This window comes from Piliocolobus tephrosceles, chromosome 13, assembly GCF_002776525.5.
Source record: "Piliocolobus tephrosceles isolate RC106 chromosome 13, ASM277652v3, whole genome shotgun sequence".
NCBI lineage: Eukaryota > Metazoa > Chordata > Mammalia > Primates > Cercopithecidae > Piliocolobus > Piliocolobus tephrosceles.
The window spans coordinates 114867394-114882733 of record NC_045446.1 but is presented as its reverse complement, the minus strand read 5'-3'; the positions used below and the strand labels follow the sequence as shown (position 1 = coordinate 114882733).

Below are 15340 nucleotides of genomic sequence, written 5' to 3'. Positions count from 1 at the left end.
ATAAGGTTGGTCCTGTGTGCATGATTGTTGAAGCTGTGTGATGGGTACATGGAGGTACTGTCTACTTTTGTACGTGTCTGAAACTTTCTATACTGAAAATCTTCAGGGTGGAGGGCAGAAATAGCTATTTGGAAAGCCTAGATAATTGATACCTTATTTAAAATAGTTTCAGGGGTGATGGAGAAGTCTTTTTAATATGTATGTGCATTAAGACCTAGATAGTAGCTTAACTGCTCCCTGTTATGTAAGTATCCTACACCCAGGGCTGGCTTCCTGAGCAGGCGCGCAGGCGCACACTCAAAAGGGCCCTGGTTTCTTGCTTTGCTGTCAATCTCTGGAAAGTCTTCATCACTTCCTAACAAAGGTGCCTCGTTTTTGCGTTGCACTGGGTCCCACAAGTGCTGTCTCCAGTCCTGCCTAGACCTCATTTTCCAGTTCCCTTAGGAGTATCACCGTCTGGTATTGGAAAGCTTTGGCCTCTGAAAGCAGGTTGAGGAAGCTTTCTTTTAGAAAGAGCTGGGGCACCCTTAAGTCCAGGCTGCTGGCTTCAAGCAGACAGTTCCTGCCCTTCTTGCATTCTTCCCTTTATAAATGTTTCCATATAAGTTTATTGTGCTCTGATTTTTAGTAGAAGCTTTCTTAGAAACATCCCTTCCAACCTCTCCCTCTACTCCTTAGATTTCCTCAGGTTTGATGCTTTGCTAGAAGGACTCACAGAACTCAAGAAAGTGCTTTACTTATATTTACCAGATTATAATAGAGGACACAGCACAGTAACAGCCACATGGAAGAAATACATAGGAAAGGTATGGGGTGGCGGGTGGCGTGGTGGGGGAGGTGGTTGGGTGCAGAGCTTCTATGGCCTCTATGGGTGGGCCATTCTCCCAGCTCATCAATGTGTTCACCAACCCAGATGGTCTCTGAATCCTGTTTAGAGGGTTTTATGGAGGCTTCATTACATAGGCAAAATCGATGAAATCATTGGCCATTTGTGGAGTTGAACTTCATAACCTTTGAATCATGGGATTGGTTTCTCTGATGACCAGCCCCTACCCTGAAGCTATCTAGGCCCACTTCATGAATCATCTCATTAGCATAAAAAGACAATTCCAAGGGTATTAGGATCCCTGTGCCAGGAACAGGAGCAAAGACCAAATAGATATTTTTATTATGTCACAAATTCCCAGATTGCCATGAAGGAAGGCATCAGTATGATTGCTGTGCAGCTGGTATGGAGACAGCCGTCCCAGATGAGGGCAGGAGAATGAATGGCCCAAAGTGGAAGTCTCCAGAGAAATAATAAAATAATATATTATCTGATAGCTCCGATGACAGCCATGTAGAAATGTATATTGAGAAGCTCTTGGAAGGTGGGGAAGCTTAGCCAGAAGCATAAAGTTAATTGAGCAAATGATAAATGAAGGTAATTATTATTTGTAGGAAAAAGAATATAAAATAACGTAATAAAATATGTCATCCTAGTACTCATTTCATTTCACTTGTGAATACTATTTAAATATGTATCAGTCAGGGCCCACTTGCAGGACACAGAAGCTTGTCTGATGAGTTACCTTCAGCAGAAAGGTATTAGGTTGGTGCAAAAGTAATTGCAGTTTTTGCCTTTTTTTTGTTGTTTTCTTTTTCTTTCTTTCTTTCTTTTTTTTTTTATGACTGCCACCTCTGTCAACAATCAGGAAAGTCACCTTAGAGTGTCAGGCAGCTTCCAGAGGAACTGTTGGCTTCAGGAGGGCACCACTGTGTGAGCCAGGAATCAGGAGTGGGCTGCCACCAGGACTTCTAGCTGTTATATGCACTCCACGCATGCTAGACAGGCATTGGCAAGACATAGTGTCTTGTTCCTCTTCTCTCACTATCATAAAGCTGGTACCTGGATCTAGAATTCTGCTTCTGCCAAAACAGCCAACAAAATAAAACACAAAACACCTCACAAAATTCCAACACATTCTCAAACATCGAAAAACTATAGACATAGCAGAAAGATGACCCTCATTTCTGCATTCTTAATTAATTATTGAAATTTTAATCACACTGACAAATGTAGTCCTTGGCTTTCCAGAAAGAAGAGCTCTTAGAAGAGATTGGGGAACATGTTGAGGGCTAATGCACCAAGGCCAGAACAACACAGCCCCCATCTCAAGGCCTTCACATTTACTGCTCCTTCTGCCTGGAATCCTTTTCCTTCAGTGACAAAAACTCTCCTTGACCTAACTTGAATCTGGCTCCCTTGAGTCCTCTCCCCCACTAGGCCCAACCTTTGGCTTGCCTTTCTCTTTGTAAAATCCACTTTGAGCATGAATCCTGCTAAGTCAGTGCAGTGAAAATTTCTGCCCTTGATAATCTGATCACCTGAATATCTATCACCCTGGCTTGCGTTCAGCAAGAATTCTCTTGAGTCTAGCAAGCATCTTCCCTGCCCCTGAAGTTTCTGGATTTGATGTAGAGCTGCCACTCTCTTTCTTTAACCCTCCCCTTCCTTTCAAAATGTAACAATAAGTACATCTATTCTAGATTTAGCATTCAGTGGTATATAAAACAAAGTTGTCCAAGAGAGCTGGGCAGAGAAGCGGCAAGAAATGGAAGCTACTAGATCTTTGAAACTCGATCCCCCATGAGTTCTAGTTTTACACCAAGTGGATGCCTCACTGCATCCATCTTCTCAGCTTGGCCACCCGCTTGGTAGAAGTTGCAGCTCGAAACGCAGCTTTCTACTGTCTCTTCACTTCTTTACTCTGCCTGTGTCTGTGTAAACTCTCCTCAGTTACCCATTTGAGTTTGCCACCTGTTTCCTGCTAAAACCATAGTTGATAAAGGTCTGTATGAAAAGACTATTTACAGAAGTGGGCAAGGTTAAGGAAACAAAAAAAAAAGAGGGAAGTTTGGGCATCCAGGTCTTAGTAACAGCAGGAAACCATTATCATCCCTAGGCCTAAGAGGGCAGGGGGAGAAAAACATATTACCATAGCATGGATGAGAGCTGGAGCCATGGAAGAGAGGACACCCAACAGAAGCTCTGTCGTGTAGTCTCAGCCAGTGTCAACTGTGGCAGGAAGGGAATAGGAAGAAGAAATTTTCCAATCTCTCTCTCTTTCTCCCCATTCCTCGCTTCCCTCTTCCTCTCGCCTCTCTCTTCTCCCCTCCAATCCTGTATAAACCCAATCTGAAGCCGAATCCAGCTAGCATTCAGGTGATAAAGTCAACAGAGGTCAGCCTTCTAGGGTACAGATCAGAGCCAAGAAAGGCTGATTTAGAAAGCCAAACAGAAAACAATCAACAATCACACCTCACCTCATTGTCAGAAACACTTTTAAAGAGAGTAGATATCTTTTAAACTTGATTACCAAAAACATGTGCTTTTTGGTAATTTTTTTTTTTTTTTTAAGATAGGGCAGATAGCCCCAACACACCACCCTGCACACAGAAAATATCATTGGTCTTCACTAGTGAAATAACCAATGGGTTGCTAAGGGCCAACTTGCCTGAACAGGCTACACAAGAATCTCAGAGCCCAACCCATTGTGAAGAAACATGGGCTACTTCTGAGGTTCTAGAATTCCCAGCAGCTCTGCTTCAGCACTGGGAGCTTTTGCTCGCAGTTTGCTGCATAGCTCTGTGAAGAAGCTGTGGCCCACACTAGGGTCCCCTCTTTTCCTAAACCCAGATGAACATGTTTCTCTTACTAATGAGTCTTTATCTGCTTGGATCTGCCAGAGGTGAGTGTTCGATCTAGGCTTCAGGTAAATACAAAAGGGGTCTCCCTTAAGACATTTCAGGCCTTGAAGGAAGACCAGTCTCTCAGTCACCCAAACCAATCTTGAGTCAGAATCAAGAGCAGCTAAACAAGTCCAACTCTGAGAGCTCCTGAACCAGTTGATTGCTCTAGTCACAGCTTTACAGTCAGAGGGTCCCACTGGCCTGGCACAATCTTGTTTCTACTTATTTTAGCCACTCAACATTTATACCTGATGCTGCATGAGATGAAAGAATAGGCTTAGGGGTTCTGGAGAAGCCCAATGAAAGTCTGTCCCACCAATTAAATGTGAGGGATCCTGTGTGGTTAATGTGCCAAGGAAAGACAGAGATGGGAAGATGTGATGTGTTCAGAAAACAATCTCAGAACACGACAGAGCTATAGGCCAGAGACTTCATAAGCCTCTTCTTCATGGCTGTGTTCTATCAATCCAGTTTTCTGTATCACCTCTTTCGGGATCCCCCATTCATGGTGTGCTATGTTCCCTCCTGCCTCCTACAGAAGAAAGAGGCCATGAGCTCTGAGCTTTTAGTGAAATAACAATGTATTTTCTATAATGATGAGTGTCAGAGGTTTTGCTTTTTGCTTTGTTAGACCTTCAAAAACTGACTCAAAAACGTAGATACACAGCTACCAGGTGATAGTATGTGCCAGTCACATGGTGACACAAGACATAAACTATAAGATCAAGAAATTAGCATGATTTTTCATGCTCCTTTCTATATCAGAAACGCTTTATCAAAACTTTTGTTAATTACTGAAAAATCAGTCAAGTAGACAGCATTTATGTGATAAGTTTAAAAAATAAAAACCTCCTAAAAGCTTTACTAAATCTTTCCTTTATCAACATATTCTCACCCTAGTCATTTAGAATGTGATTGATTATAAGTACTGCACTGTGCCAAGAAAAATGTATCTATCACAAGATTCTTAGAGTTTGAGTACTCTGGGGTTTTAGACTACCTCAGCCTCAAAGATCCAGTAATTCCTCTCAGCTTTTGGCTAGAATTAAATAACTTGGTTGTTGTAGTCTACTTGTCCTCCTCTAGGTGGCTCAGTTTAATTAAAGAATGATAATCAAATTACCTGTTTGCTGCTTCTGTTCACTTAAAATACACTTAAGGAATATTTGTCTGACAGTCAATGATGAGATGGATTGGCCAGACACGGTGGCTCATGCCTGTGATCCCAGCACTTTGGGAGGCTGAGGCGGGCGGATCACTTGAGGTCAGGAGTTTGAGACCAGCCTGGCCAACATGGCGAGACCCCGTCTCTATTAAAAATACAAAAATTAGCCAGGCGTGGTGGCGTGCACTTGTAATCCCAGCTACTTGGGAGGCTGAGGCAGGAGAATCACTTGAACCTGGGAGGCAGAGGTTGCAGTGAGCTGAGATCGTGCCACTGTATTCCAGCCTGGGCAACAGAGCGAGACTCTTATCTTTGAAACGAAAAAAAAAAAGAGACGGATTAAAGGTAGAAGAGACTGGCCAGAAAAAAAATAACCATCTAAGAGTTCTGTAATTCTCAGTGTGAGGTGGGAATAAAAGAAAAATAAAATTAATCAATTACTAGGCAATTGTGCATCACAATTAATTTATCTTATTAAGTACTCAGGACAACTCCATAAAATGAAGGTAAATGGTATGTCACAAGGATACAATTCATACACATGTGTGTCTATATATATATATATAAATAAAATATGCCTAGACTTTTTTTTAATCTTAATAGCTTATAGCAGCTTTGCTCTCTGAATCCCCAACCCACATGGCTTGGGGATTGATTGTGAGAAAAAACTTGACATTACCAAATACAGGTGACTTAATTCCTTCTGATAATTTTTGTGGGCTCATACTTGTCATCTTCTAAAGTTTACCCTGTCCAAAGGTTAACTCCTCTACCCTTAATTTAGGTTACAGATACTCAGGTATTGAAAACTACTTGCTTTCTCTCTCCCTCTTCTATCTCCACTCTTGTCTTTCACCCATAGAGGAATGAGAGAGAGGGTTGGTGGTGAACTTCTGATTCCATCAGTGATGTTACCTTGACTTCCTGATGCTGACTTTGTCAGGGAGGCACATTCATTTTCCTTCAGGTGCTTTTGGTACAGGGATGAGTGGCTTCTCCTACATAGTTCTTAATATTGGGGAACTTAAGATTCTTCCCTTCAATCCCAGAGGTGGCCTTTTGTTTCACTAAATACTTCTGTCCTCCATGGCCTTTTGGGGTACTTAGTTGATTTCTGCCAACATCTGCAGTCTTCAGGTGCCTGATCTAGGCCCATAGGAGACCTAGGAGTCTCATAACATTAGCCTAACTCCATAGGAAGATAGTCTTTATCCCAGTCTGTCTCTCAGCTTCACCATCTCTTTTCTGTTCCTTCTCCATCCCAGGAACATCAGGTCAGTCTGATGAGTCTTCTGGCTCCATAGATCATCAAACTTCAGTTCAGCAGCTTTCAGGTGAGTCCTTTTCACTTGAAAACCCTTTTGATGCTGAGGCTTTATATGAGACTTCCTTAGGCCTGAACACTTTAAGTGAGCACGGTTCCAGTGAGCACGGTTCAAGAGAGCACACTGTGGCCGAGCACACTCCTGGAGAACATGCCGAGAGCGAGCATGCTTCAGGTGAGCCTGCTGCGACTGGACATGCTGAAGGTGAGCACACTGTAGGTGAGCAGCCTTTAGGAGAACAGCCTTCCGGTGAACACCTCTCCGGTGAACAGCCTTTGGGTGAGCATGCATCAGGTGAACAGCCTTCGGATGAACAGCTTTCGGGTGAACATGCCTCCGGTGAACAGCCTTCTGGTGAGCACGCCTCGGATGAACAGCCTTCGGGTGAACAGCCTTCAGGTGAACAGCCTTCAGGTGAGCACGCTTCAGGTACTCTCTTTGGGTGAGCATGCTTTGAGTGAAAAGCCTTCAGGGGAACAGCCTTCAGGTGCACCAATTTCAAGCATATCTACAGGTGAGCCACGTTTGGATGGGCGCCAGTCATTGACTTCAGGTGGGAAATGGGGAACACCTCGAGAAAACCCAGTTGTAGGGAAGGAGTGCAGAAGAAAGAATTGATAACACTTCACAAATAGCTCTCTCGAAGACTCGCTAGGTTTCTTCACAATCATACCCAGAGGCAGGATCTAAGTTTTGTGGGAGCCTGAAAGCTAAACGATATGGAGGGCCCTCTGTAAGAAAAATAAAACAAATACAAAATGCCAGTACCCCTCCAACTTCACTCTCCACAAGAAATTATGAATACACAGCCCTTCCGATTTCCCTGGAAGGGGCTCATGAAAGCGCAGAATTCTGAAGACTAACCTTCATTAGCTTTATGCTAACCCTGCCTCTTAAACCATGTTAGAATGCTATAACTTTACAAATTCGGTAAAGAGATGTGTGCAGTTGGTGGTTCTTTTTGTTTGAATTTGGAATGTAAAGCTATTTTCTGTTAGATCCAGAAATGAGATCCTAGGACAACTGCTAGTCTGTTGCTCTTAATTAAAAGGGTTGGTTCTGGGAAAGAAAATAAGACCCAAAGTTTGATGCCTCAAGTTATTACCAGACATAGTTCACATTTCACTCTATTGTATACATATCATTATTCTAAATTTTCAGATGAAAGAAGTGAGGCGAATGTAATATGTCCAATGTCACATGGCTAGAAAGTGGCAAACCTTGGATTCAAACTTAGGACTGTGCAAAGCCCATCATCTTTCCCCTTCTTTATGCTTCCCAAACTGGGGGATTAGCAGTAGAGACAGTAAAAGAGGCAACATGGGACGTAATTCAAAGAGAGTGCCGTTAGTGACTTTCGATAAGGTCAATTTGAAAATGGAGAAGGACACAGACTCTTCACGGGGTTTGCAACGTTACAGCGTTCTAACATAGCTTATTGATCAGCCAAATACAACTCCAAGTGTTTGTGCCTTGTGAGTGAGAGTATGGTGGCGAGTACAAAAGGGAGATGAAAATCACACATAGGTTTTACTCCTATGGTGTCACATGACAGAGGGCATCTAACAATAAATGCCCAGGAAGTCAATCCGGATATGGACTGAGGTAAAAATATGAGAGAGAGACATTTGAGATTCATCAGCAATGAGGGTCAGAGATGAAGAAGTAAGAATGACAGAATTTCCTCTGGCACAGGTCTATCAGACACAGGGCCCTCAGATCCCCAACAAGAACTAAGAAATAAATGTGTAGTATCCATGCCGCCTATTGCCCATTACCCCTCCCAGATGTGAATCACGGCTACACATCTGGACCACAAGGAAATGTCATCAGGCTTATCTTAAATTTTCAGGCACAATATTAAATTGCTACACATGTGCTTATATGAATGATCAAGGAAGATGTCTTCGTGGAGAGGGAACCTGCATCACTCAGAATTCCCAGCAGTGCATGTTAAAGAAGATCTTCGAAGGTATGTTGGGACTTCATGAGGCAATCTCTGCCTTAGAACACATCAACTTACTTCTGATAGGGGGCAGTTGGAGTGACAGGGGCCCAGGAAAGAATCAAGGAACCTGAAGATTCAGAACTTTATTTTTTCAAGGACTAAGAACAGAATCCCTTGCCGGGCAAGGTGGCTCATGCCTATAATCCCAGCACTTTGGGGGGCCAAGGCAGGAGGATCACTTGAGGTCAGGAGTTCCAGACCAGCCTGGCCAACATGGTAAAACCCCATCTCTACTAAAAATACAAAAACTAGCCAGGCGTGGTGGTGGGCACCTGTAATCCCAGCTACTTGGGAGGCTGAGGCAGGAGAATCGCTTGAACCCAGGAGGTAGAGGTTGCAGTGAGCCGAGATCATGCCATTGCACTCCAGCCTGGGAGACAAGAGTGAAACTCCAACTAAAAAAAAAGAAAGAAAGAAAGAAAATAAAGAATAGAATCCCAGGTTGAGATGAAGAGATACATGCCCTTCCTATTAGGCCTAAGAGAAGGCAGGGAGACTAGCTGTCTCTTCCTATTAAATCAATGTGCCGATTGCCCCATGAGCCATTGAGACACTGACTGCAAGCTACAGCTATGTATTCCTGGGACCGAGCACATGTAACGTATATGGTAGGCATTTAGTAAATACTGAATGGATAAACAAACAACTGTCTACAAGTCTGTGTTCACAGGTTACGAGACCTGTCCGAGTATATTCCCACACCTCTCTACCCGTATTCTCAGTTCCTCGTCCCTAAAATAAGGGATCTTGGTTATTTCCATCCCAGGAACCACACTGCCTGACTCCTCTTGTAGTTTTTCTTCTCCCTCACTAGAAATGTCATTTCCCCATTTCTACACGCATGCATTCATCCACCATCACTCGGAAAACATTAATGACACGTACCATAAGCCCCTACAGAAAGATGACTCAAATATAGACTGTGCACAAAGAGATTATTATGTTATAATGTAAGAAATAAGAAATAATATCATAAGGGAGAAAATGGTGTCTTAAGAAAGGCACGTATAAAGTGCAGACAGTTCAGGGAAAGGAAAGATTAGAGGTGCAGAGAAGTATGGGGAGAAGGTGGTATTCAGAAAAGGCTTTGAGGGAACATTTACGATTTGGGCCAGTAGTCCTCAATCTTGTTTGCACATTACAATCACCTGAGCAGCTTTTAAAAAATCCTAATACTCAAGCTGCACCAAAGCAATTAAACCAGAATCTCTGGGGATAGAATCCAGTCCAGGCATCAGTATTTTTTAAAAGGCTCCTAGACAATTCCGATGTGCAGTCAAGATCAAAGAGATACGGATTTAGTCATACAGCAATGGTTGATGGGTATTCCAGAGACAGGGAATTATGAAAGCAAAAGTCAGAAAAGTGCAGGATGTAAATAGGAAAAAGAACAAAGAATTTTTCGAGGATGGTGAGCAGAGACATAGAAGATAAACTTGGAAACGTTGACTGGAGCCAGTTGATACAAGACTTCAGTGTCAGTTAAAAAGAGTTTGAATTTAATAGTTCTCCTTTATTTATTGCTCCCAGACAGTATGATATACATTTTAAAATACACTTTTTCATTTAATCCTCACAAAGTAGGAATTTTTTATTTCTGTTAACAGAAAGGGAACAAATTTAGAAAAGAGAAACAGCTTGCCTAGACATGTTACTAGGACTAGGCAGAGCCAATAGCCCATCCAGGTTGGTCAAAGCGTTTCTTCAGGAAGATTACCTTAGAAGCAAGTTACAGTGGACACAAGAGAACCTGTTAAAGGGCTATTGTAATATTTCAGTAAAAGGTAATCGGAGTGACTGATGGAAAGACGTATTAACATCTCTCCCATGTCTTTTCACTCATTCTGCATCCCTGTTTACACTCTACACTTACTCCAGCTACGCAAGTCACCATTTCCTGAACAGTTTCATGTTTTCATGTTTTTTCTCCAAGTATGCTTCAGCCTGAAATTATCCTCTTTCCCTTCTATACTAATCAAAATGCTACCAGTTCTTCATAGCTTAGTTCAATATCACCTCCTTCCTAAGAACTTCCTTGATAATATGCCCCCTTAATCAAAATACCAAAATTAATCACTTATTTGCCAGCATACCATAACATGGTTTTTCCATTTCATGTCATAATTGGCTATTTTTGTTTATCTCTCTCAGCTCTTGACATCAAATGATGTTATTAATCTTTGCATTCTCCAGAGTCTAGCATAGCTCCTTACTAGGTCCCTTAATTTTTTTTTTTTTTTTTTTTTTGAGATGGAGTCTTGCTGTCTGCTCAGCCTGGAGTGCAGTGGTGTGATCTCAGCTCGCTGCAACCTCTGCCCCCAAGGCTCAAGCGATTCTCCTGCCTCACCCTCCTGAGTAGCTGGGATCACAGGCGCCTGCCACCAAGGCAGGCAAATTTCTGCATTTTTAGTAGAGACAGTGTTTCACCATGTTGGTCAGGCTGCTCTTGAACTCCGGGCCTCAAGTGATCCACCCACCTTGGCCTCCCAAAGTGCTGGGATTACAGGCATGAGCCACCACGCCCGGCCAAATGTTTGATAAATGGAAACTGAGTGACAGAAACAACCTAGATTACAAGTAGAACTGACAGAACTTCACAACAAATTGGATGCAAAAAGCAAAGGGAAGAATCAGAGATGACAGAGGTTTTGAAGGAGTGGTACAGGAAGTATATAAAGGAAACTCACAAGAAGAAGCAGGTTTGGGGAGGAAGGTCATGAGTTTCATTTTGGGCACAGTAAGTTTTAGATGCCCTTAACATATTGGCATGGAGGTGATCATCAGTTAGTTGGTAATGTCAGAATTCAACTTGGGAGAGCAGAAATAATTGGATCCAGAGGAGTAGATGAGCAGTGGGGAAGACCTCGTCAGGAGCAGAGAGTATCAAGAAGGGGTATAGTTTCAGGCCAGGTATAGTGGCTCACGCCTGCAATCCCAGCACTTTGGGAGGCCAAGGCGGGTGGATCACAAGGTCAGCAGTTCGAGATCAGCCTGACTAACATGGTGAAACCCTTTCTCTACTAAAAATACAAAAATTAGCCAGGTGTGGTGGTGCGCCTGTAGTCCCAGCTACTCAGGAGGCTGAGGCAGGAGAATCGCTTGAACCCGGGAGGCGGAGGTTGCAGTGAGCCGAGATTGCACGACTGCACTCCAGCCTGGGCAACTGAACAAGACTGTCTAAAAAAAAAAAAGAAACAGGGTGTAGTCCACACTATGATATGCAAGCAAAGAGGTTAAAAAAAGTCCTGAGAAAAGGCTGCAGAATTTGATGAATAGATCTCTATGATCTTTGAGAGAGAAGTTTCAGCATAGTAGGGTCATGATTCAGGGTGTGAGGGGCCAAGGTGAAGGAATAAGCGGACTCTGGGAAGGCTGTAGTGAAAGGAAGGATAGTGCTAGGAGAGTAGCACGATTAAGAGAAAGTATTTTAAATAAACCAAAAAAGGAGTCCAAGAAAGAGACTGATAAGAAAGGAGTGGGCAACTGATGGGGGGCAAGGTCCCAGAGGAAGCAAAGAGAAGAGAAAGAGCAGGGATAATGTACAAGTGGAGGTCTTGGCCGTCCTGCATGGAGACACTGAGCATCACAGATAAAGGCTAAGGTTGGAGGACAAAGAGGACAAAGTTGTCTGCTCACTAGTCTGTCTCTGTTCCTTTCAGGTGGAAAACTCCAATTCATGGTTCAAGGGTGTGAGAACATGTGCCCATCTATGAACCTCTTCTCCCATGGAACCAGGATGCAAATCATATGCTGTCGGAATCAATCTTTCTGCAATAAGATCTAGAAGCTTGGGCCTTTGCTTGTTTTGACTCAGGCAGTAAAAAGTCTCTGTCATTCTATTTGGCTCATTTTATATTTAGTTCCTTCCCCAGTCAACAACTGACCACGTCTGCCTCTGCCTGAGCATTAGGATGCTCAAACATCCTTTCTTTCTTCCTCTATTCATGCTTTTATCCATTCTTCTCTGTCCTGTCTTCTTTGCTCCAGCTCTCTCTCTCAATATTCCTGATTTTTTTTTTCAATAAATTTCACATGGTTAAAGCACACAGGCTCAAGATATGCTTTTTTTTTTTCTCCATTAATCTAGTAGTAGGGTCAACATGCAGCTTCCTTCCATGCTGACACTAAAGTGGGTGCCTTTTGTAAGCATTCTATATTTATGAAAGTAAAGGAGTCTCCAAGGACAGAGACAACAAAGAGGAATGCAAAGTAGGTATTAATCTTTTACAGGGTGTAAACAACGTTGCAGGTACTTCTGACACCCCTACTTTTCCATCCCTACACACTCTTCCATTTATTATGGCATAAAAAACTCAACACTTCTTTGGCTCTTGAGAGTTTTCAGTCTTCAGTAGTCCACTACTAACATAATAATAGTACAATGATTCCTTATTTGCTATATATTGCAGCAGTTCATAATGCTTAAATCATTTTTTTCACACACAATGTTACTGAATCACCTATTCAGGACAGGAAGGCAAATGGAAATACTAAACAGTCCCTCACTCATATAAGGGTTACGTTCTTCAAGGTGTTTTCACATACCTGGTCTCATCTGATCCTCAGGAAAGCGCCCAAAGGGGTAGACAGGAAAGACGGCATCATCCTTTTTTACAAATAAGGAAATGTGACACAGAGATGTTTCCCTTATTCATACTCCATGTTGTTCCAAATTTACCAAGGTTACAGAGCTAGAGAGAGTTACAGGCAGATTCCACAACCAAATCTGCATGACCTAAATCTGAGCCGTCTCCACCACAATGAAAGTAGCCAGAATGGTTCTAAGAACTCTTAGAACAGTACAACAAGAAGTCAAATCAATTTTACCGTATATAAAATTTAAAATTTTAACATACATACACATCATGACCCCTTCCCAAAATTATACTGGTAACAAGCTCTTCACTGGCAATAATAGTAAACTGGAAGAAAATGGAACATCTTCAAACTTCTGAATGAAAATTATTTTGAACTTATACTCATATCCCTAGATAAAACAGTATAGAAAAATAAAATCCCCAAACCAGGAACTAAAATCCCAAATGAATTTTCAACTTGGCCAGAAGGGAAATGAAAGCCTGTCAACACTGTCAACACTAATTACTCTTTTTTTGAAGGGAGAAGATAATAGTCTATTAGGTATAGGTGATGAGGGAAAAATATAAGTTCAAACATGTTAAAATTTAAGGAGCCAGGCATGATGGCTCACATCTGTAATCCCAGTGCTTTGGGAGGGTGAGGCAGGAAAATCATTTGAGAACAGCTTAGGCAACACAGCAAGACCCCATCTCTATAAAAAGGGAAAAAATTAGCTGAGTATGATGGCTTATGTCTATAGGCCTACCTACTTGGGAGGCTGAGGTGGGATAATCACTTGAGCCCAGGAGTTCAAACACAGCCTGGGCAACACAGTGAGACTCATCTTAAAAAAAAATTAAGGGTAGGAAAATTCTGGCTTCCATTTATAGTGGAATAATTTGAAGTAACCCTCTCACAGATAATAATTATATGTTCCAGACAAAACATAAAAAAATGATTTGAAAGCTCCTCCAAACCACTAAAAAGAGAAGATTCATGAGCTTATGCTTAAGGTTACTTCTCAATCCATGCATCACAGGCTGGCAAAAAGCCACTGGTTTGAGGTTTCAGAGAACATAGGTTGGGGCTAGCAGAGCAGCTGCAAAATTAGGGGGTACTCCCGAAAAGAAGACAGCCACAGAGAAGCCTCTAAATTTGAGGATAACCTCTGACCAAATTCTTGTCACTGACTCCAAGAGGCTCAAAAACAATAACATCAGGGCCAGGCGTGGTGGCTCACGCCTATAATCCCAGCACTTTGGGAGGCCGAGGCAGGCGGATCACGAAGTCAGGAGATGAAGACCATCCCGGCTAACATGGTGAAACCCTGTCTCTACTAAAAATACGTTAAAAAAAAAAAAATTAGCTGGGCGAGGTGGCGGACACCTGTAGTCGTAGCTACTTGGGAGGCTGAGGCAGGAGAATGGCGTGAACCCGGGAGGTGGAGCTTGCAGCGAGCCGAGATCGCGCCACTGCACTCCAGCCTGGGCGACAGAGCGAGACTTCGCCTCAGAAAAAAAAAAAAAAAATCTGAAAGCTGAAAAAACAGGGTAGAGATTTTAGCTTCTGTTCACATTGAAGAAGACAGACCTAATGGAACAAAAGTCAGTACTCTTCAGAGGAACATATAGAGTCCAGAATCTCTACAATTCCTCGTTTACTATGTAATAAAAAATTGTTATACATAGAAAAAGCAGGGAATTGTGACCCATAGCCAAGAAAAAAAGCAATCTATAGACCTTAACCCCCAAATGAATCACAGGTATTGGAATAAAGTGAACAAAGACAATAAACAGCTATTACAGATATATTCAAGAACGTAAAGGAAAATAGTGTCATATGAATAAACAGGCAATGAATCTTAACAGAGATACTGAAACTATAAAAATGAACCAATGGAAATTATTGTATTTATTGTACTAAGAAGTGCAGTAATTGAGAAAAATCCCCACATGGTTTAATAGCATTTTGGAGACCATGTTAATCACCAAATGTGAAGACAGATCAATAGTAATTATCGAATCTGAAGAACACAGGAAAAGAATTAAAGAAAATGAAGCTTCAGTGAATTGTGGAACATAAATAATATGTAAGATATTATAGTCAAGAATAAGAAAGAAATGAGACAGAAAAAGGCATTTAAATAAATAATAACTAAATTTTGCCAAATTGGGTGAAAAACATAAACTTATAAATCTAAGAAGCTCAATAAACCCAAGCCAGGATAAATACAAAGAAATATACCTAGGCGCGGCCGGGCGCAGTGGCTCATGCCTGTAATCCCAGCACTTTGGGAGGCTGAGGCGGGTGGATCACGAGGTAGGCAGTTCGAGACTAGTCTGGTCAACATGGTGAAATCCCGTCTCTACTAAAAAAAATACAAAAATTAGCCAGGCGTAGTGGTGGGCACCTGTAATCCCAGCTGCTCAGGAGGCTGAGGCAGGAGAATCACTTAAACCCAGGAAGTGGAGGTTGCAGTGAGCCAACACCGTGCCATTGCACTCCAGCCTGGGCGACAGAGCGAGACTTCAT

General features: G+C 42.3%; 1 protein-coding gene across 1 annotated transcript; it reads left to right on the top strand.

The window, feature by feature from the left end:
- Positions 1-3345: 3345 nt before the first annotated feature.
- Positions 3346-12276, top strand: ACRV1 (acrosomal vesicle protein 1). Its single transcript, XM_031933809.1, has 4 exons — positions 3346-3731; positions 6163-6636; positions 8075-8194; positions 11890-12276. Exons 1-4 carry the CDS (start codon positions 3680-3682, stop codon positions 12012-12014), a joined length of 771 nt encoding a protein of 256 aa, XP_031789669.1. The 5' UTR covers positions 3346-3679; the 3' UTR covers positions 12015-12276.
- Positions 12277-15340: the final 3064 nt, after the last annotated feature.

Coding starts and splice junctions, on each gene's coding strand:
- ACRV1 (XM_031933809.1), top strand. CDS start 3,680: ATGAACATGTTTCTCTTACTAATGAGTCTTTATCTGCTTGGATCTGCC. Junction 3,732..6,162: donor TCTGCTTGGATCTGCCAGAG/GTGAGTGTTCGA, acceptor TCTCCATCCCAG/GAACATCAGGTCAGTCTGAT. Junction 8,195..11,889: donor GTTAAAGAAGATCTTCGAAG/GTATGTTGGGAC, acceptor TGTTCCTTTCAG/GTGGAAAACTCCAATTCATG.